Source organism: Mandrillus leucophaeus, unplaced genomic scaffold, assembly GCF_000951045.1.
Source record: "Mandrillus leucophaeus isolate KB7577 unplaced genomic scaffold, Mleu.le_1.0 Scaffold77, whole genome shotgun sequence".
Classification (NCBI taxonomy): Eukaryota; Metazoa; Chordata; class Mammalia; order Primates; family Cercopithecidae; genus Mandrillus; species Mandrillus leucophaeus.
In genome coordinates this window covers 1347009-1371087 of record NW_012108363.1, presented here as the reverse complement: position 1 = coordinate 1371087, position 24079 = coordinate 1347009, and the positions used below count along the sequence as shown (strand labels likewise).

General features: G+C 34.9%; 1 protein-coding gene across 4 annotated transcripts in view; it reads left to right on the top strand.

The window, feature by feature from the left end:
• GABRG2 (gamma-aminobutyric acid (GABA) A receptor, gamma 2) overlaps positions 1-24079 on the top strand; it is a 101541-nt gene that overhangs the window by 7320 nt on the left and 70142 nt on the right. For 3 of the 4 annotated variants that reach the window (XM_011966659.1, XM_011966658.1, XM_011966656.1), the window contains exons 2-4: positions 19961-20112; positions 21631-21698; positions 23774-23994. In XM_011966659.1, coding sequence (XP_011822049.1) covers positions 19961-20112; positions 21631-21698; positions 23774-23994 — 441 coding nt within the window. Of the gene's footprint in view, positions 1-8957; positions 9084-19960; positions 20113-21630; positions 21699-23773; positions 23995-24079 lie in introns of all 4 variants that reach the window. The other variant, XM_011966657.1, reaches the window with a different exon arrangement.

The window sequence follows — 24079 nt, the reverse complement described above, 5'->3', positions numbered from 1 at the left end:
AATAAATGACTGATGCTTTCACGTGTTCTTTTTTTGTTGGTTATCAGTTCTTTTTATAAATTGCTTTTGAAAACACACTAGAGATACATAATTGAGGAAAGCAACTCCAAACATAAAAAGAGAAATAAATGTATAATTTATTAATTAATTTATGAAATGAATTGTATTTGAGTCAAATCTGGGATTTTTGCATTATAGAGAATACAGGCCAAATTTCCCTAAAGAATTTTCTAACCACTTGTTTAGAGAATGCTAAGAGGTTGTAAAAGTTTTTGTGTTTGTAGTAGAGATAACAATTGGCCTCTTAGTCTTTTTTGATGGTGGACATTTATGAGTGAATTACCGGATTTCCGTAGGCAGAAATGGAGCTACCTCCCACTAAGGTAGGAGATAAGAAATTGAACAATTCCTTCTACTCCTAAGCCAATAACCTTCTTCCACAAGTACTCCTCTGCAATTTAATCCTTAAACTTCTACACGTAGCTGCGGGGACGGGGAAAGAAAAGGCACCGAGGGCTGTTTTACTAGTCTTTTATAGAAAGCTCTGTTCCTTCTTAGCAGTGTACCATCTATACTAAATGAGAATAGGATGTTTGTCTTCTTCTTTTCTCAGTATCGGAAAATTAGTCATGATAACATAGGGAAAAGTTTGTATAATATTGTGTTCCCTGTGCAATGTGTTTCTCTCACATATCCACTGATTAACTCACCTTTTGGAAGCTTTTGCTCAAACCTCACCTTCTCAACAAAGCCTGTACCTACCACTCAATGTAAAATTGCAAACTTCACTCCACCCTGTACTTCCAAGTCCTCTAATCCTCTCTGCTTTACTTTGCCTTAGTACTCACTTATAGCCTTTAGTAATTAATCAGAAAAAATTACGTTATTTATTGGTTTATTGTTTTTACTTTTTAATTTTCTAACTCTCTCAGCTAAAAGCTAGGAACCACAAAGGAAGAGATACCATTGATACAACTCACCTTTCATAGCACGCCTAGTCTCTAACAGATGTTCAATAATTGTATGCTTAATTAAGTAATACAAATTGCACTCATTTTCCCCCAAATTTTTATTCTTTTCAATAAAAGGAAATATTTTCAACTTGTTTTACAGTATCTCACTCTAAGTCAGCATATATGGCTGTCAGAAAAAAAAATGAAAGAAAATAAGCAAAAAAATAGTTTCCACAGCATTGTATACTTGTTAATAGCATAAGCTATGGAGACACACTTGATCAGGGTTCAGTTTGTGGACCCTCAGTCAACCAATTTCACTCTATCTTTTCATATATATATATAAAATGAAGATTTGGAAAGCTGAGGCAGGAGGCTCGCTTGTGCCCAGGAGTTCGAAACTGGCCTGGGCAACATGGTGAGACCTTATTTCAAGAAAAAAAAAAAAAATTATCTGGGTATGGTAGCGCATGCCTGTGGTCCTAGCTTCTTGGGAGGCTAAGTCAGGAGGATCACTTCAGCACAGGATTTCAAGGCTGCAGTGAGCCACGTTTGCACCACTGTACTCAAGCCTGCGTGACAGAGTGAGATCCCGTCTCAAATAAAAAGGAAGATAATAATTTTTCATAAGTTTATTTTGAGTAGGAATTGATACAATACATATTAAAGGGCACAGAGTAAGTGACCTTTACTGGGTATTATTTGTGCTACTGTTATTGTTATTGTTGGTTTTGTTATTAATACAGAACATTATTTATCCCCTGATATATCCCTGGAGGCACAAGTAGTCCCCCCATCCCTGCTAAATTCTGAACTTTGTGGGAGTGTAGAAGAGGGATTTTTTTAAAGTACAACTTTTCTAATTCTTCAGTCTGTTGCTTTGACTTGTATGAGATAAGCAAATTGGGTAGAGGTCCCTAAATTTTCAGAATGCCTATTTAAACATTGAACTTAATAATATCTCTAAAAGTGTGGAATAGCTTCTATTTAAATGAGAAAAGATGTACTGTCATACAAGACTCCTTCCGGAAGATAATTTTGTCACTGTATGGAAAGAAGGATATTTTCCCAAAGATATTGTAAAACATTATCACTGAGTTGCTAGGCAAAAGTATTCAACTCATTATTCAGAGCAAACTCAGGTTGCTACTCTTGATGGTCAAGTTTATATTGGACAGCATGAAGTGGAAGCAGTTGTTGTGGAATCTGGAGAGTAATGAGGAAGGAAACAATCTAAGCTGGCATTTTGCTCTTCAGGGTCATGACTAACTTTTCAGTTTTCTTTGTGCCTCATACATCTGATCATATAACAAAATTCGACATCATCTGTCACCTGGGTTACTTCAACACTGCCCAAAATACCTTTCTGAATATGTTTTTGCTACCTTCCAATTCACTCACCACATAATAGACTTTTCCCCCACAACTATTTTTTTAAAATAAAGACATAATATAGACTCAATAAATTATTCAGAATTTAATATACAGTTGGATGAAGTTTTTTTCCAAATGTATGCAGCATTATAACCACCACCCCTGTGTGTGTGTGTGTTTGTGTGTGTGAGAATGTGTGTGTGTGTGTGTGATTTTTCTATCACATCGCATGTTTTATTGTGCTTCTTTAATAGTCATCATTCTTCCTCTCTCCAATCCCTGCTTGCCCCTGGTAGCCTCTTTTCCGATTTCTTTAATCATAGATTATATTTTTCTGTTGCACAACTTCATAATAATGAAATTAACAATATGCTTACTTTTTGGTGCCCAGCTTCTTTTGCTCAACATAATATTTTTGAGATATAATACTTTTGCACATATCATGAGTTCTTTTTCATTATTATGAATTCCATGGTATGAATTACAGTACATTTACCCAGTATCCCCTTGATGCTTCTAGTTTGAAGCTAATTGAAAACAAACTGTCATGGATGTTATTGCACAAGTGATGCTGAAGGCATCTGTTATTACTCTTGATGAAATGTCTAGGACGTAGCATGGATGTATTTTATTGTAAGAAATTTAGCAAAACACTATTTCAGTGTATGACAGTTTAAGTTACTTTAAGTCATTGCAACCTTACATATCATCTGTCTTTGCATTAGTTATCTAACTCTACATCACCAGTTATTCAAAAGTTAGCAATTAAAAATAAGAAATACTTCTTATTTTGCAGTGTTTGAGGGGCAGGAATCCAAGAATGGGTAGTTTGGTGATTGCAACTTAGGATCTCTCATAAGATTGCAGTCAAGTTGTTGAACAGGGTCCTGGCCATCTTAAGGTGCTAGAAAATCAATTTTCAGGCTCACTCCAATGTGGCTATTAAAAGGAAGTTTCAGTTTCTTGTCTTATGAGCTCTACATGGTGTTGGAGAGTTGGAAAGGGGAGACAGAATGGATTGGGGGAGGAAAGAAGGAGGGAGGAAGGGAGTGGGAGAGAGGGTTTTCAAGATGAAAGCCATGGTCTTTACAATAAAGTGTCAAAAATTATACACCATTGCTTCTGTCATATGCTGTTGATGATACAGACCTATCCTGATGCATAATGGGAGGGATCTACATGAAGTTCATTCCTTAGTCTGCTTCTGCTACTAAAACAAAACACCGTAGAATACATGGCCTATAAACAACAGACATATGTTTCTCAGTTCTGGAGACTGGAAGTCTGAGATCAGGATGCCAGCATGGCTGGGTTCTGGTGAGGGCCTTCTTCTGGGTTGCAAATTGCTCTTCTCATTGTATCCTCACAAATAGTGTTATGCCACATTAAACTTAATCAGATCCCTTTAAACACTGGGCTTATTTTCCTATCACCTTTCACAGGCATTGCTTTCAGAGCAGCTTACCATATGTGCGTGTGTGTGTGTGTGTGTATTTTTTAATTTATTTATTTATTTTAATTAATTAATTAATTTATTTATTTTTTGAGACGGAGTCTCGCTCTGTCGTCCAGGCTGGAGTGCAGTGGTGGAATCTCGGCTCACTGCAAGCTCCGCCTCCCGGGTTCACGCCATTCTCCCGCCTCAGCCTCAGGAGTAGCTGGGACTACAGACGCCTGTCACCAAGCCCAGCTAATTTTTTATATTTTTAGTAGAGAAGGGGTTTCGCCATGTTAGCCAGGATGGTCTCGATCTCCTGACCTCATGATCCGCCCGCCTCGGCTTCCCAAAATGCTGGGATTAGAGGTGTGAGCCACCGTGCCCGGCCACCTCTTATCTATTTTTTTAAATCATGTCATCTTTCTTCAATACAGAATTTTCATCAGAGTGATGGCTCAGTGTTTGAGATGTAATTTTGTCATAGGTATTTTCTATTTAAAGTTTAAAAAGTGAGGTCATACGTGGAACGATATTTAGCTAAGCGAATTATTGTATTTTAAAGCCTGAAATAATAAAAGTGACTTTGTCTAGACAAACAAAAATCTACAACCTTTCAGTCACAGTGCATGTCACCTCATAAAACATATTTTATATATTAATCATTAAATTTATTAAATTTGTTTAAATTAAATGCTTTAATATTACATAATTAATAATTTTTAAAATGCAAATAAAATGAACTCAGTGTCATAAAAACAAAAATATATGAGTACTCACATACTCCTCAAAACATCTATTACAGTTGATTGTAATTTTCCAGGTACTCTTGTGCTCAACAGGCCATTTACACAGTTTCCATGGTCCATGATGGAAGTCCTCTTGGGAGATCGACTTCCCTTTGCATGTGCAGCTCAATTTCTCTGATGACCAAGCATCACAGTAAATTCTAGAAAGTCATATGAGGATGGAGAGATTTCTTGATTCAATTTTAGTCTCCTTTACTTCAGGTTGTATGTGATGTACCAAGCAGATTCTTAACAGTTGTTTAAGTTTTAATAAAATATATCAGAAAAGTGCAAATGCACATAAAGCACAAAATTAGAGATTGTAGTTGTATACTCTGATTCAGGTAACCCACACTATACCCTCCTGAATTACTAGTTATTTTGTTAATCACGTTTTATTAATTCCTACCCACTATGTTGCTAGCACCGTGCCAGCTGCTGAAGATATGGTGCTGAACAAGGCAAACAGAATCCTTGCTCTTGTAAAGCCTATATTCTAGAAGAAGGACATAGTTTTAAAAATATAATAGATTATATATAATGTAATAATATATAACACTGCTTTTATAAATTTACTTATAGACAATGTCATACCTATATATTGATTTACTTCACTTATCGATTCTGATATAAGGTAATTGTGTACCCAGATATACATCTTATACTCAAACATTATTTATTTTTATTTTATTTACTTATTTTTATTGAGATAGGGTCTCACTCTGTCGCCCAGGCTGTAGTGCAGTGGTGCGATAGCTCACTGCAGCCTCCACCTCCCAGGTTCAAGCAATTCTCCCCCCTCAGTCTCCTGAGTAGCTGAGATTACAGGGGTGCACCACCATGCCTGGCTAATTTTTGCAGTTTTAAACCAATAAACCCACATGATTCTGTTCATTTTTCCCCTGAAGTAAGCTAACATAAGATACCATTTGGCCCCTGTTGAGCTCTGAGGTAATGTGTTAAATGCAGAATGAATATAAATGCAAGGTGGACAAATTCCTTCCTGCCTGCTTCCTGCCTTCCTGTCTTCAATAAATGTTTATTGAGTTTCTAATACTTGCATGGCACTGTACTAGGAAATAGACCTTGCTGTCTGGGGGAAAGCAGACAGTAAACAAACAAATTAAATAAACTTCAAATTGTGATAGCATTGAGGAAATAACAAGTGCGGTGTGATGAAGATAATCCAGGAAATTTTACTTTGCATATACTGGCCAGGAAAGGCAGTTATGAATAATGGATAAGAAGTTGAGACTACGAGAGGAGGAAAGGCACCCAGCAATGAAAAGATTGAAGGGAAGACCATTATCATCATAAGTAACAGCAGGTACAAGAATCCCCAAAGAAATAAGCGCTTGGTGTAATTTAAGTATGAAAAGAAGGTACAGGTGGCTGGAAGATAGATTGAGAATGAAACAGTCAGGGGGAAGAACTTGGGAGGCAGAAAACTATTTCCTAATGTATGGTCTCAAAACCATGGTAAGTAATTTGAATTGTATTCTAGGGAAGGAGTTTGGATTGGGGTAAGACTTCATATACTAATACTAACAGTTTCATTCTTAGGGAAAAGTGTACCTATATAATCTGGGGAATGGTGAGGGTTGCATTTTACCTACCAGTTTTCAGTTGCTTGCCAATTAACTCAAGCGCTGACTTTTAGCTTCATCAGAGTTATGTAACGTGTTGTTCTAAATCCTACTGCAAAATCTTAGCGAGACCAAGAACCAGTTATTGATTTTACTATTATGTCAATGATTAAAAACATACTTATTTTATGGCATTGTAATGAAATTATTGCATTATATTTAACTAATGTGTGTAAATGTGTAAATAGGTTTGTTTTTATAGAGCTAAATACTTTGCGTCTAATAAATGGCAAAGACTATTGCTAAATTCCAAGTTAATTATTATGATTTGGACATTAATTGAATGTTTAAAATTTTAAGGGATTCTCATAGAGACTACTGACAAAAGTATACTTATTTCCTATCCATAAAATTTGTTATTGAACTTAATCTGTGTATAAATCCAGGCAAATAGTAAGACAGAGATTAAAAATTGTATACAAAATTAATAAGAAACCAGAGTACTAGTTCATTAATGAAATTTTATTTCTCCCCACAAAATTTTTAAAATTTTAAGCCCAATTATCTCATACTTTATTATTAGAAAATTTCCACAAATATCTAATGGCAGAGAATATTTTTTAAAGTTTAATGATGATTACAGAATAATAATTGTATTTTTAAGTTATCATACAGCATAATTGACCTCTTAGTGTATACTTACATACATTTTAACACATATATTAGTTCTCTCAAGTACCATAAGCATCATCCAATCAGTATTCTTGGTTTGAGTGGTACTTATGGTACTCACAAGAACAAAACAAAAGCAAACAACAACAACAACAAATCCTTTACTCCTTGAAACTGATCTGTTATTCATCATTGAAGATTTTTCTTTCAAGAGTATAATTAGAGACACATACAGTTCATTTAGCCTAATACTTTTGAGATTCATCTAAGTTGTCGAGGTGTCAAATAAGCACAAGAAAAGAGGTTCAACATCATTAGCCTTTACCTGTTAGACAAATGCAAATTAAAATCATAATATGATATCACCACACGTCTATTAGAATGGGCAAAATAAAAACCTCTCTGGCAAGACCAAGTGTGGTGAGGATGTCAAGCAACTCGAACTACATAGCTAGTGTGAATGAAAGTGGTATAGCTACTCAGGAAAACTGTTTTGAAATTTCTTATAAGGTTAAACACACACTTAATATATTACACAGTAATTCCACTCCTAAATATTTACATGGGATAATTAAAAACTTATCTTACAGAATACCAGATTTTAAAACACAGTGACTGTCTAGCTAAGTTTTTTTTTCCAGAAACGCTTACATAAAAATGATCACGTTCAGTTTTCTAGACAAAATGGAGTTTTTTTTTTTTTCCCTTGAGAGTACATTCTTGATTGAATTAATTATGAACTTTTCAATGGTTACGTGTTCTGCTTTGATACTACTGGTGATTATGTACCCGATGATGTTAGAAAGACTAGAGAAAGTAATAATAGGGAAGATGGGGGAAGAAGTATGGATTCTATAAAAGCCTAATTTTACAAAATGCACATTAGTGTTGCAGCCGTGTGTAAGAGATGGTAATATACTGCCAGCAAAGACGGTAACTTATCTTGTTATTTCATTAAGGCACTCTCATTTTCTAATATGAATTCATAATAATTTAAGGCTTTTAGCCTTATTGTGTGTTAAAAGATTTAAACTTGTAAATCTGTAAATTACACAAACAGCCCTCTTCTATTATATAAACCTTTCTGACTTAACACATGCTTAAAATTGGGGTGAAGTTAGGATGCTTTCAAATTTCATTGGGGATTTTTTTTGTATTGTTCCAGAATTCCAGGAACAAATGTAATTTTGGACTTTCCAAAATGGGTTCATGAAGAACTAATTTGTTCACTCTGAATATGGAACTTTTAAAAAAAGTAATAATTCTAAGTGCTAAGAATAGTGCTTAGCTCATAAGAGATGTCTGTGAATAAACACAAACGAGTGAATGAACACAAATTTCTATAATCTGGAGTATTCATAATTCCTAGTTATGTAAATTCATATTATATAGAGATAAAAATAAGCTATTTATATAACGAGAGTAGGAGGAAAGAGGAACAAGAACAGTACTAACAACAAGACTAAAAGATAAGGGTAAGAAATGACTTGATTAACTTTTAAAGTGAACAATAAAACCTTGATTTTGAGAAAATATTTTATCTATAAAGAGTCAATGAAAACTTAGTAGTAGTCTTCTAGAATTGGCCCTGACCACGAGGACAGTTTTGGCATTTGTTTACCTTGAATCTGAAAATAAAGTTTTAGCACAATTTTAGAAAAGAAAGAAACAAACAGAAAAGTATAAGAAAGATGAATAAGAAAAATTTCCAGAATTATGGTCATTCAGATGTACACACATGTGTTGTTAAAACTAGTGTATGAAAATGAAAATTTAATCAACTATCTGAAAAATTTTGCTCTATCATTTCAAACATCTAAACATGAAAATAAAATTGGAATATTTCATTTCCTGTCACCATAGAACAATATGAATTTTCAAATACATTTGATACATTTGAATATCTGCCTAAATATGGAACCAGCCTTCATTTTCATACACTTGTTCTCAGTGACCTTTAAATGATTCTAAATCTGAGACAGTTTAATCTTTTGTTCATGTGTCACGTGAAAGTGCACAGAAAATCTCCTATCCATCTGTGGACTCCTTGCAAATATTTAAAAAATTATTCATGTTTATATATATGAACATTTTTGCTAGAGGAAGAATCAAAAGTTTTATCAGTTCCTCAAAATATTTTGTATTCTAGAAGAAAATTTTCTTCTTACCCACATAAATTGAGATTTGAAAGTGAATGCAAAAAAACCATTGATAGAAATAACCTCAATGTCAAGTTGGAGGTGCTGACAGACAGAGTTAAGTCGTGTTCTACAATGTGAGAACGTTTTGGGTATTGTCTTGCATTGTTATTTAAGCGTTGTTGTTTTTCTAGCTGTTCAGGTATTTGTCTCCTTAAATAGATAAGGAGTGTTTTGATATCAGCATTATACTTTGTACTTCTTTCCATCTGCAACTGTTTTCAAAAAAGAGTCTCAAATATAAGCCGTTTAGTGAAGGATCAAGAAATCTAAATCTGTAAGTCACTGTTTCCCAAATTCAATGTTTTCTGCCACATCTAAGTAATACACAATCATTTATGACTGAACTTTTTTCATAAAACAAAGTAGTTTTTAGTAAGATTATTTTATTTAATGCATTTAATAAAACAATACAAACTGGAAATCAGTGTCACTTTTCATATTAGAAGACAACAGCAAAGTAAATTCAATGATACCAGAACAATGTTATCAAATTTTAATTATGTATTTGGTCTCCCAGATATGCCAAGCTTGCTGTTGCTCTCTTTAGAAGGCAGATTAGCAAATTGAAAAGAGTGGCTAAAGATAAATTAGAAATAAACCGAGACTTTGCCCTCAGTATAATTAGATATGCTGAAAGAAAATGTAAAAGGGAAAAACTTTCTAATTATATGTTTCAATATCTTTTAATACCATACCTATGTGACACTTAATTAAAATTGTCTGTGTACTACAGCAGGTGTCCCAAGCTTTAGGAAATGCTAATACAGGGCTATCTTAATAGCCCAAAAATATTGAGGATGATGCTATTTTGAATTTTCGGTTTACCATGAAGCAATATAGCAAGTGACATCTGGCTTACCTAAAGCAGTTACCAAAGTAATTATTTACTCTAAGAAAAGAAAGTCCAGGTTGTTCTGTCACACTATCTTGCAGTAGCTCTTAATTACGGCTGCACCTTAGAATTAGTTGAATACCAAAGTCTTGGTCTCATGGAGACCAATTAAATCAGTATAAGAGGTAGGAGTTCAGCACCGGCATTTCTTTAAACCCTCCACTTAATATTAACACACAGCCAGGGTTAAGAATGACTAACCTATGTCCTATTTTGAAAATTCAGTATTTGCCGCACCTTGCATATTTATAATGTATTAGTCATCATATAAATGAAGAAATACAAAGTATTTCTTGCTTGATATATTTCCTGAGGGTAAATAATTACGTCCTTCTCTTTTATGGTTTGCATATCTTCTCTGATTAAAATGGGTCTTGGATTTTCATAGAACATGGCAAGAAATGCAATGTATGTGTGTTTCTGGAGTGAAAGAGTGGAAGCCTTCTTTATTACATTGACTTTGTCACCGTGTTATCGTTAGAGTCCAATAACAAGACAAGTAGAGTGTGTAAGTTCTACCATCTGATAAAAAAATGCTGCATGAGACCAACATATTTATGAACCCACTTCAGGTTACTGCCTTTAAAATCTTCCACGTTAGTGTGTAGTGTGCAAGAAAAGCTGTCCCAGTTTTCCCAAGGTCATGCAGATTATGAGGCTGTCAATATTTTTGTATGTAGCGATATTTCACAAATTTGCACTGTTGTACAGTATTTCATTATATGTACATGCCATATTTTATGTACCCATTTTACTGCTGATTTGAGTGTTATTTATTTCTGTATGTGACAATGCAACTGTGAGCTTCCTTGTACATATATTAAGTAGAACAAAGTCATCTTAGCTTTTTTTTTTTTTTTTTGAGACGGAGTCTCGCTCTGTCGCCCAGGCTGGAGTGCAGTGGCCGGATCTCAGCTTACTGCAAGCTCCGCCTCCCGGGTTCCCGCCATTCTCCTGCCTCAGCCTCCCGAGTAGCTGGGACTACAGGCGCCCGCCACCTCGCCCGGCTAATTTTTTGTATTTTTTTATTAGAGACGGGGTTTCACCGTGTTAGCCAGGATGGTCTCGATCTCCTGACCTCGTGATCCGCCCATCTCGGCCTCCCAAAGTGCTGGGATTACAGGCTTGAGCCACCGCGCCCGGCCCATCGTAGCTTTTATTCTGTAGAAAGGTATACACGAATGACAAAGTGAAAATACTATTTTTAACGTGTTGTAAATAATTCTACTGAATGCTTTATAAAGAGATAAATGAGAAATACTCCAGTTTAAGAATCATTTGTCTACATTTCTTTCTAACCACAATTTAGCATGCACATTTTTCTTTCTGTCCTACCCAGCAGCCATGGACAGCTGACGTGACTTTAGGATTTGTTCTTGCGTTAACTTTGGCTTTGTTTCATTTTTTTTTTTTTTTTAGTACTTTTTTTTCTTTTTTTTGCTTTTTTTAAAACTTTTATTTTGAGTTCAGCGGTAGGTACAAGTGCAGGTTTGTTCTGTAGGTAAACTTGTGTTATGGGGGTTTGTTGTATAGATTATTTCATCACGCAGGTATTAAGCCTAGTGCTCATCAGTTATTTTTCCTGATCCTCTCCTTCCTCCTAGCCTTCACACTCTGAGAGGCCCCCGTGCATGTTGCTCCTCTCTATTTGTTCACGTGTCCTCATTGTTTAGCTCCCACTTATAAGTAAGAATATGTAGTATTTGCTTTTCTGTTCCCGTGTTAGTTTCATAAGGATCATGGCCTCCAGCTCCATTCAGGTCCCTGCAAAGGACGTGATCTCATTGTTTTTTTATGGCTGCATACTCATCCATGGTGTAGATGTACCACATTTTTTTTTTATCCAGTCTATCACTGATGGACATTTAGGTTGATTCCATGTCTTTGCCATTGTGAATAGTGCTGCAATAAACATACTCGTGCATGCTTTGTTTCATTACAGTTTAAAAAATGTTTTAAACATATGTCATTTGAGTTTTCCCGTGCAGAGAATCATCAGCACTTGATGAAGAGAGCAATGGCAACCACACAATAGCGATTTATATAGGCAGCTCCTTTTAGTATTAACTCTAATTGTTACATGGGCACATATATAAAGAGAGTGAGCTACTTACTAAGTTGATTTCCACAAATACTGAATCTTCTTTTAAAAAATGAATACTCACGTTTTGAAAACTATTCATTGGGTGCCTTGCCAAAAGCCAGACACTTAAAAAGTTTTAGAAAACAACACCTTTGAAGACAGAAGCAGTTCTTGTCCTTAGGTGCTTAATGCTCTGCTTTTAACCTTCATAGCTAAACTTGATTAGTTTGTTTTCTCTTCTTTTTTTTTTTTTTTTTTTTTGAGACGGGGTCTTGCTCTGTCCCCCAGGCTGGAGTGCAATGGCGCGATCTCGGCTCACTGCAAGCTCCGCCTCCTGGGTTTATGCCATTCTCCTGCCTCAGCCTCCCGAGTAGCTGGGACTACAGGCGCCCGCCACCTCGCCCGGCTAGTTTTTTGTGTTTTTAGTAGAGACGGGGTTTCACCGTGTTAGCCGGGATGGTCTCGATCTCCTGACCTTGTGATCCGCCCGCCTCGGCCTCCCAAAGTGCTGGGATTACAGGCGTTTAGTTTGTTTTCTTAAGAAGTATTAATGTATAAAAAGCATGGAAGATTAAAATATAACTCAATGCATTATCAAACACTGAAATAAAAACCCATGTAGTTACCAACTATGTCTGAGAATAAAATATTGCCAATGCCCCAGAAAACATCTTCTTTGCTTCCTAATTTCTGTCCTATTTCTCTTACCTCAAATAACTGCTGTCCTGACTTTGAGCACTACAGGTAATTTTTCTTGTCATTAAATTTTATGTAACAGAAGTATTGCATATTTGTCCATGTATATAAATGTCCAGACATCTTTTGCTCAGATTTTCATTTTTCAAATTTATGTTGCTGCATGTAGCAATGTTTCACAAATTTGAACTGTTGTACAATATTTCATTATGTGTACAAGCCTTATTTTATTTATCAATTTTACTGTTGATTTGAGTTCTATTTTTTCCTGTATGTGACAAATAATGCAACTATGTATTTTCTTGTACGTGTCTTTAAGTAGATGTGTTAATGCATTTCCTTTTGGAAATAATCAAGAGATTAAATTTCTGGGTTATAGAATCCACAAAATGTTCATTATTAGCAGATCATGCCAAAATATTTTCCCTCCAGCAGTATAGAGTCCTATTTACTCTACATCTTTTCCCTTTTATTTAAGAAGGGTTGAGGCAAAGAATAAAAACAGTAAACTATGATAGGGAGGTGTAATCCATAGAAAATAAACTATAATGATAATTTCGATGTAACCTGACATTGATTATTTATTTCTGTTCTACTCTCCACAACGAGCGTAGTCACTGCCTCTCCACATTTTTCCTTCTCACCTTCTGAACTATCACAGTTTTAATTTGGTATCTGTGAAACTCATGTGCTTTTGGGGAAACTGTTTTCATATTTTATGCTAGTGGTAGATTTATATAATGAAGGTTAAATATTTATCATTTTCTCATTCTCTAGCCACTGATATCAGTGTAATGTGTCTGATCTCATTTAGGCTAGTGATATTAAAAAACAGGAGGCTTTTGGAGGGGGGGGCTTTTAGAAAAGTGACTCTTTTCTTCTTTTAGAGAGAGCTTTTGGAAAAGTCTATCTCTCTGTTTTTGTGGATACATACAAAGAAGCATAGAGGTGAAAAGCTGTTGCCAGAATCTTGTGACTACATAGATCCTTCTTTGGGGTGAAGTTGACACCATGGAGGATAGAAGAGAGAGATAGAAAAAAAATCTAAGATTTTGAATACATAGTTAAGGAACTGAGTCGAAACTCCCAGAAGCTCATCTTACCTCAGGATTTAAAATTATACCTGTTAGTGTCTCCCAATTTAGTTTGAATGTTGTGATACTTACAATCAAATTCATCTTAGCTAATAAAATCCCACAGACGTTTATTTGATATGCATCATTTGTGGCTGTTAATAAAGCAAACAATTTGCATTTTGTATATTGCAAAGTAAGTGTCTGATAATTGATTCAGCCAAACACACCAACAGCTGTTAGCCTAATATCAAAAAAATTAAACAGGATGTGAGGTGAGAAAAACATTTTAAGTAGGACAATTTGTTAGCCGAATGGTTTACTTTCCTGTCCTAATTCTACCCTCTTTGCATGTACACACTCACGTGTACCCACTTATGCATAGAGCACCCTCTGAATAGGTTTTGTACAGGGAATTTGCATGTCCTCACTGGGAGGAATAAAATCCCACAGGCCACTGAAGGACCTATATGAAGAAGCAACTAGCGCCCCAATAGCCCTGTCCATTGAACACCACTATGTCTCTAAAGAGTAGCCAGTCCTCCCGGATAGTACTGCGTGGAGTCTCCCTTACCACAATATACTGAGTTCCCTTTGCCTTCTGGGGATGTACACTCACCTACTCTGCCTGTTCCTACACTGTTTACCAAACTCCATCTTTTGCAGTGGCTGAAGGACATCCTTTAAACTGAACTAGCTTATATGTGTGTCTTGTCTCTGTTATATACATTGTTTTTCAAACAGAGGAAAGAGTTTAAATGAGGCAGATGATCACATCCATTATGTTAAATTGCAAGCTTTGCTTTTATTCCTCAGTGTGGTGAGATCAAATCATTGGTATCTGCAGTGGCAAGTTTATGAAATCTGAACGTTATTAACTTTGTGCTAAAGGCATCATGTCTTTTATTGGACTCAGGCATCAACTAATGTATTGTCCTAAGGGAAAATGAACTGGAACAATCATTTATTTTGGGTGATCTTATTGTTTAATGAATGTATAGCTGTAGATTATTTGGTCTTGATTTCTTTCTCAAAGTCATAAAGAATAATGGTTCAGTGTTTAGTTTTAGCCAACTAAAGTGACAATTGTGATTGTAACAGTGCTTCTTTATCTGTAAAACAGGAATAATTACAGGAATATCAGTGTTTTGAGGATTAAGTGAGAGAATGTATGTGAAATCTTTATTAAGGTTATACCTAGAACATAGCGAATATTTTTAATACTATTACTTCTCTGAGGAAAACTGGTGAGCATAAAAATCATTTCCAAAAATCTTCATTGAGCATACACTCATGAAATTTATAGTTTAGTAATGAAGGCAGATAATAAACAAGTCAGTAAATGCACATTGTGATAAATTCTATGAAACAATCTCCTGGTAGAACAGATGATGGGTGGGTGGACAAGAAATGTAGATAAGATATTCAGAAATGGTCTCTATGATTAGATGCTTTTATTGAAACATGCTAAGTAGTAGATTGAGGAGTGGAGCAAAGGAAAGGTTGAAGGCAGAAAGGACAGTTACATGCAAAGATTCTGGAGTTTGGCCTGATTTTCAGAACTCAGTTAACTCTCAGTTAACATGATAATGTAGGGAACAAGAGATTCCTGTATTAATGATACTTTTGGGGCATGGGTTTCCCAGTGGAATCTACAGTCTCATGGGAATCTGGAGTAGCAATGAGTCCCTGTGCATGTGGTAAAGGAAGGAATAGAGATTTATGAGATATAAGTAGTGGATATTCACAATTTAGAGGTGACAATGGAGCAGAAAATCCAATGCGTGGGGATTTTTATTAGAAAAGGTCAAAGGTATCATTTTCCTGTGTGTATGTCTTGAGAGATTTGTTTTGACCTATAAAATAATTTGCATATAAACTCATTGCACTTATTAAAAAGTAAACCAAAAATTGTACCAAACAAATATTAGTGAAACCAACGTTATGAAAGAAGGAAACACTAAAAATATAAAAATAGTTTAAGAATACAAATAATCAATTTTTAAAATTCAACTACTTACCTGCGTTAGAGAAGGATAAATATATATTCAGTCTTTATTATATCAAACACCAATAGATTTAAAGACATCTGAACAAGCAGACAAATGCCTTTATTTCTCATCCAAATATTTGCTGTTCTACTATCCTGGGCAATGACTAGATTTTCCTCCTCTACCCGTAAACTGAGAGCTTTATTAAATATATAGAAATCTGAAATACCTAGGTGGAAATTTAAAATTCCAGAAACTGCATGACTAATTTTCACAATGGCAAACATCCAGAATATGTACCAAAATTAAAATGTCTAGAATCTTGTTAAATTGTCAGCAACCTCTCCTTGAACAATCTGTATGCAGTATTTGTTGTGTTTTATAAGCCACTTTTGTTCTTCTAAATAGGATTGATTTTTACTTCTAATTACAAGTATGAATTCATGTTTGTAATCATGCCTAAATTCAAATTATGCATAAAACTGTAATGATGAGAATAAAAATGAATAATCTAATATACAACATGGAGATTCAGATTTAGATCTAAAGCAGGAACCTGAGAATTTTTATTTTAAAAAATCCCACTCCAACCCATACACATACATGTACACATACAAGTACATATACACGTATACATACTCATACACATACACATACACACAGAGCCAGGAATATGTGCCACTGATACAACCACTCTATAACTGAGATCCTCAAATATTAATATGCATATGAATCATTTGTGAAACTTGTTCAAATAGCAATTCTGATTCCAGGGTCTGAGTGGGTCCCAAAGCTCTGCATTTCTGGCAAGCTCCCAGGCGATGTTGCTGCTGTGGCCCCAGGCTCTCAATAAGGTGATTTTCTAACCATTTTTTTGAATGTTTTCAAAGATGAAAACTTCACATTCTTTTCTGACACTATCACTCAGAAACTATCACTCAGATGACAAAAATGTTTTTATTATGGTTAGCTAATTGAAGGATAAGTTTCATTTCAGTTATTTTACTCTGTAAGAATATATTTTTAATTATGTGGCACCAGGAGGAGTAATAACTTCTAAAGGCCGTTCCATGTAGGTAAGTACCTTTAGCCAGAAGTTCAAATATGTTTGCTCTCTACCCACTCAACTGTTGAGTGAATTCCTCAAATTATTATCAATCTGTTTCTGCCCAGACATTCTTACGGAGCCTACAATTCCACAGAATGTCTCATCTGATGGTAAGACTTCATTATTCCTAGAGAGCCTACCTGTGAATGTAGAGGTTTTTATGTCCAAAGCACTCTAGAGAAAGAAAAAGCATAACTTTAATAAAAGAAGTTCCTTTCTTAAAGACAAATCTGGAAACAATCCCAGATTATGCATCAGCTCCTTTAATTTAGACCTCAGCTGGAAAAACTGTGGAAAAGAATAACTTTATTTATTTATAGTGTAGACACCATGATTTTTCTTCCTGACAAACATTTGTTTTTAGTTCTCCTCAACCCATATTGAATTAAAAGTCTTGAAGCAACATATGTAGATGTAGGGTTTTGGTACATGTTTGGAGCTGGTGTTATAAATCTATCAGTGGTCACTTTATAAAATGATTAATATAATGTTTATAATAATATTTGTTCCATTATTAATGAATTATGCTACTGATTCATTAATAATATAGTAATTGTCATGGATTTATTTTCAGTACTGTGTGTCAGGCACTGTGCTAAGCACTTAAGCATTGTCTTAACCTTACACAAGAATGTAATATGAAAACTAATATTAAACTTATTTTAAAGATGAAAACTTTGAGGCTTAGCAAGGTTAAATAACTTCCCCAAAGCCGTTAACAGTAAGTGTCAGGCAAGACAAGAATCCAGAAACAGAACTAGCATTTCCTGATTCCCAAATATATACTCTTAAGTACTCTATTTTACCTCTCGATGGCTAAGTAGACATCCTGAAGTGTGAAAAAAAACTAGGTGATGACTCTGAAGGAATTGTTGGAGCAATTCTGGAAATAGTCTTACTTCTAAAAAAGTATCCCTTATCTTTTCACTTTACGTATTTTCCCTCCTGATCTGCGAGACAGTAGTAATGACGGTAACACAACAGCATTATACTTGACTCATTTATTTGTTGGCGTGGGAGGTGTCATAAACAAACACATCAAACAATTTAGTACATATCCCCTTTTCTTGAAGAAAAATTAATAGGGTGCATGTGTCTTATAGACCTGAGAGAGAGACAGGGAGACAGAGGAGAGAGAGAGAGAATGAGATAGATTTTTTGAAAAGGCAGTTTTGCATGAACAATTTAAACTGTAATAAATTCTATTATGGTATCTGACGAACCAATCATATTCTTTTCTCAAGAGTTATTGGAGGGATTTGAAAATTACTTTGCCAGAGAGCCTTTTTTTTTTTTTCTTTCCCTAAACCAGGAAGATTTGGGTCAGGGGATTAAAGTTTTATTAGGCAGAGTTCAGCAGTGCTCTGGAGAAATGATGAATTGAGGCCCAAGAGGGATTTTTTTTTTTTTTTTTTTTCTAGCAGGACACTGGCCTCTGCTTGCATGGAGGGTTTTCTCTCTGAGAGCTGACGGAAGCATTGCCCAGCCCATTATACCCACTATGGGCACTGTGTGAAATTAATGCTCCTTTAAACTTCCTATGCTCACTAAAGTGCAAGATGTAAGACAGTATGTTAGGCCTTTTGCAGATATATTTTCATGATGTTTCCTAGTCATAAAACTTTAAAGGAATGAAAAAAAGAGGTTACTGTAATCACTAAGTTGACCCATGACAGTAATTACTCCTAAGACTTCATCCTCTATCCTTACTTTCAAATCAGATTAATCACATAATCATCTTCTGCAATATTTAGTCATCAAGATCTATATATATGAAGTATATAAAACATATATGTGCATTCATGTGTACACACACACATACACACATAGGTATGTATATTTAACTACCTTGTGCAAGTATATATACTTGATGACAAGTATATATACTTGATGACTGAGTATGACTGAAGAAAGGTGTAAATCTGACTTGAGAATATATGAATATATACATTTATTTATTCAAGGTAAATGTGGCAATTACGTCATAGCTGTCAAAATTCATTCTATACTATATGCTTAGTAATATAAGGTAAAGATGGGGGCAGGGATGGGAAATGTTATATTTTAAGTTTGTATTTTTTTTTTTTAATTTTACTCTAAACTACAAAAGTAACCAATATTCATTCGGTGCTGATAAAAATGAAAATGGCAGATTTTGCAAGGGTGTGCGTTGCCCCTGGATCTGGAAAATATCATCATCTTGGCGGGGTTGCCCTGGGACTTGGGCTAAGGGGATTGGTAAGCTATAGGAATTCCAGTCCCCTTCCGGAGTCATTCTCAGGTGGCTTCCAGCCCAGTTGCTGAAGGGGTTTCTGACAGGTTTGGGTATAGCAAATACAATCAAAGAACATTGTGTGGCTTTTTGATCAGTTATAACAGGTCATTTCATTTCTATGACTGTAGTATATTAACCATTGGTATGAGTTTCCAGCTTAGAAATATTTGCCATGATAAAGGGTGGTTTAAAGTCTGTAACCACATTCTTCTTCATAGTACCGGGTTCTTCACAACCAAAGATAAAAGAACCGCCCTTGCCTTCAGTGCTAGTGAGGGGAAAAAATACACATAAATACACCGTGGAGGAAGCAAAGGCAGAGAGACTGTGCGCTCTCCTTAGTGTTCAAGTTAGTGGGGAGAGGCAGGTCTAGCAGTTCGTGGGAGGGAAGCTAATTATCAGTCTCTTACTTTCATTAATAAGTTGAGGCAAGTGAACTCTTCAAAGGAGGAAAGAGGAGACATTATACCTGAATTCTTAGACTACGTATGGTCATTTAACCATCACTTTCACACAAATAGTTTCCTTATAATTCCTTCAGGAGACTGGGAAGTAGGCAGAAAGAATATCAAATATGGGAAAAGTAAAAGTAACTGGCAAAACATGGTTTATTTGTACATGGGAGGGCAAAGAATTCTGAAAACCTGAAGTGTGCACTTGAATACATTTAGTCTCCATCTGTGCAGTTTAATTAGAATAACCCTCAAGTAAGACTTTTCAGTTTAAACATTGCTTTAATCCTGCTTTATTTCTTCTTTTCCACTGGTGGTCTGTGGATAAAAGTCAACTTGAGTATAATCTATATGTTTTTGACCAATATGTTTTTTTCTTAGCTTCACTAGCCAAAAATCTGATGATGACTATGAAGATTATGCTTCTAACAAAACATGGGTCTTGACTCCAAAAGTTCCTGAGGGTGATGTCACTGTCATCTTAAACAACCTGCTGGAAGGATATGACAATAAACTTCGGCCTGATATAGGAGGTTTGTTAAAGTCTTTTGTGTTGTGCTATAGATAGGAGCACATAAACATGTGTACTTTGTTAGAAAAAAACCATCAGTGTAGTTCAAGAGCAAGGAAGATTTAAATTATACTTTTTTATATGTTGTAAAAGTAGTGATTAAATAGCATTCCGGCCTAGGAGTGGGGGGAGTGTCAATAAATTCAAAATGAAGAAATATTATTTTCAAGTGAAGCTTGAGAGCTAGAGTTAGAAATTCAAATATTCCTAGATATCTCAGACAGAAATTGTAGAAAAAAAAAAAGCAATGACCCCTTTATGAAGTAACATAAACAAATCAAACAAGTCAATAATAGTAAAGAGTGGATAGGTTGTTTACCTGTTTTTGTGTAACAAACAACCAGAAAATCTCAATGACATATGACAACAAACATTTGTGTAATACCCCCCTGAGAGATATACTAATCTAGGCTAAAGCAAGCTGGAACTGCTTATTTAGGGGAACTGTACTGTGCATGTTCCTCGTTCTACTCCTGGGACCAGCGCCTAGCTAGGATAACCCTTCTCATAGTAGTAGAAAACAGCCAGAGAGTAAGTAGAATCTCATGAGGCTGAGTGTTTAGGCCTAGCACTGGTACATTCACTTTTATATATATACTATTATCTAAAGCCAATCAGATGATCCAGCCCAAAGTTGAGAGGTGGAGGAATAGCCTCACCCAGGAGAAGGCAAGAATGTGAATGCCAGTTATAGACACTTCAGTCCACCACGGTGAGTTAGGACATGACACTTTCAAGGAAAAAAATAAAGAAGAGACTAATGCTCTTGTTGTTCATTAAACGTTAAATAAAAATGGGGACCATGCATTTAGTCATGGATATTATACTACAGATTTTTAATATCAGTCTTCTCTGACAAATAGGTATGTAATGGGTTTCCATATGGTTTTCTCATATTATCTGTGGTATCACAGTGTACAATAAATCATCAAGGAAGATTAATTTTGTGTTGGTGAGAAGTGTGTGAGGATATTGTGGTAATTAAAGGAATCAACAGGGAACTGTGATCCAAAACCAATTTATATTACCAGTTTGCTCTTTATGTTCACTTCATGTTCTGAATGCTTATTTTTTTCTGAGTTATTAAGCAATTATTTTTCTATATGGGTCAAGTCAGGGACATGCTCAAGTCAATTTCAGAGCTTGAAAGAAACATGGTAAAATTCACAATATCTGAGAGAAAGATGGAGAAAAGCTAAGAGAAGCATTTTCTAATTTATTCATTTTTATGTTAGTTTTAAAAGGATAATTGGTTTCAAAACTCTACTATGCGTGCTTCTTGCATGTGCATGCTTAAAAAAGGTATTTCTTTGAAAACAAAATAGTTATTCAAATGTGGTGAATTAGTAACTGGTACCAAATTAGTTGTGAATAAATTACTTCTAATGTAGCTAAATAAATCTATTCTAGAAAACAAAGATTAAAACATTAAAATCTTGCACCTGTCTACGTGCACACATTTCTATGTTTCTCTTTACAGTGAAACCAACATTAATTCACACAGACATGTATGTGAATAGCATTGGTCCAGTGAATGCTATCAATATGGTGAGTTTCCAAGTAAAATTCTTTGTCTATTTTATTAGCATGTTGAGAGAAAATGCGATGTCATGGAAATAGCAAGAAACATGCCAGTAAAAAGTTTAAGTTTAAAACTTTAGAAGTGAAAGATAGTCATCCAGATCCTTTTTTTCTTGTAATATGAAGATAACTAAATGTTAACTATTTTTGTTATGAGAATTAAGTAGGATTATATATATAATTAATTTGTGTAAACACGCTATGCTGTTGAAATTCATCAATCGGTGTTTACTTGCCAAGTGCTACTGACTACAAAATAGGATATAGTACTCAAATACTTATTAGAATATTGACAGTTTTGTTCAAATCAGAAATGTTTCTCAGATAAAATAGTGTCAGATGTAATAATAAATGTAATTCTGTTCTTATGTAACACTTTCTACCCAAATGTGAAATACAAAACTAGACTGGAGTCCAAAATATCATATAATAGAGAACATAAAATAGAGTAGAGCAGAATGAAGTACAACATAACGTAATGTAATATAATATTCTATATTATACAATATTATATATGATATAATATAGTGATACTATAACTTTAAAACCATTTTTACCAAACTAGCAATAAAGATGCTCTGCTAAGTCAGAAAAGAGATTAATATGCCACTTGAGGTGATATACCATCACCTGCATACTCCAAGCTAATAAGTTTGCTTGTTTAATCATTAAACAAATTCTAACTTCTTTATAGCCATAATTCTCAGAATATTTAGAGTTCTGAAATAAATTATAAATATCTAAGAATTAGAAGCTATATAGATAGTTTATTGAAATGTAGAACTTTCTTGTTTTAGGAATAACAGTCCCCAGAACTGTTCTAGGATAAAAGATTGTGAAATATTGGTTTTAAGACTCAAAGTTTTTTATTCATGGCTTTTCTTGCCAAAATGCAGAATATAAATTAATTAATTATTCTTTCTACGGGCACATCACTAATTGGTTGACAAAGGATTTCATAAAACAGGTTCTTTCCTCATTACTTGTAGACTGTAAAAAGGAAACTAAATAGTGAACAAGGGTAGAATGGCTTTCTGGGTTAGAAATGTAGCTAATCACAATGACACCCAGTGGGAGGTGGTGCAAGGAAAGAAAACAGAACAATGTGAATGAGACAAAAGACTCAGGCCTAATGGTCTGAATTTCACACCATACCTGCTTTTCTTTTACTGAAGTAAAGCACTCTCCAGTTTAGTGATATGTATACTTGATGGAAATAATTACAGTAATTTGTCACTATAGCATTTAAGAATGCATTTTGTAATAGAGATTAGCACAGTATTAGAAATTATTTTTAATTGTTAATTTCATCTTGTTTAGAGAAAAGAACATTACAAGTAAATAGTGAAAAAAAAACCTCTTCTTGGGTGTTTGTTCTCTGCCAGGCGTGATGCAAAGGACCTTTTGTTAATCCTTTTTCTATCCTACCACAGCCTACCCAGTTAGGTTCTTTATGATCCCCATTTTAATATAGGCCAACTGAGTTTCCAGATTTCCTGCTTAGGACTTTTTTGCGTATTCTGTACTTTGTTTCACTCTATAGCCGTGGTTCTGAATCTGGACTTTTTTTCCCCTTTCAGGGGATGTTTGACTGTGTCTGAAGGCAATTTTAGTTGTCATTACCTGGCAACATTGAGTGTGGGTTTGTGGTTTGCTACTGTCACCTAAGGAGTAGAGGCTAGAATTGCTTCTAAACATCCTACAATGTAGGAGACAGCCCTCACAGTAAGGAACTAGCCAGTTCAAAACAACACAACGCTCTGCTCTATAGACATGGAAAGTAAAGGATTGTATCAAGGCTATGCTCTTTTGCCAGAACTCACTTAGACAGGTCTACGTTTTCATAAAAGTATCGAACATATCTACAAAAGATGGCTGAAATGGTAATCTCCTCAGCAAAACTCTAGCTTTCTTTTGGATTATTCAAAGCCAAGATAGCTTTGCTTCAGATTGGCAAAGAGAACAGGAATGAAATATACAAATACCCAACAATATAATCTTACTGTGTACAAATTTTCTGTTTTATCATTTCATTAAAACAGGAATACACTATTGATATATTTTTTGCACAAACATGGTATGACCGACGTTTGAAATTTAACAGCACCATTAAAGTCCTCCGATTGAACAGCAACATGGTGGGGAAAATCTGGATTCCAGACACTTTCTTCAGAAATTCCAAAAAGGCTGATGCACACTGGATCACCACCCCCAACAGGATGCTGAGAATTTGGAACGATGGTCGAGTGCTTTACACCCTAAGGTATTCTTTTGCAAAAGGAAAGGAGTAATTGTTAGGAAGAAAACAAACAAACAAACACAAAAATCAGCCACAAGTCAAAAGAAAA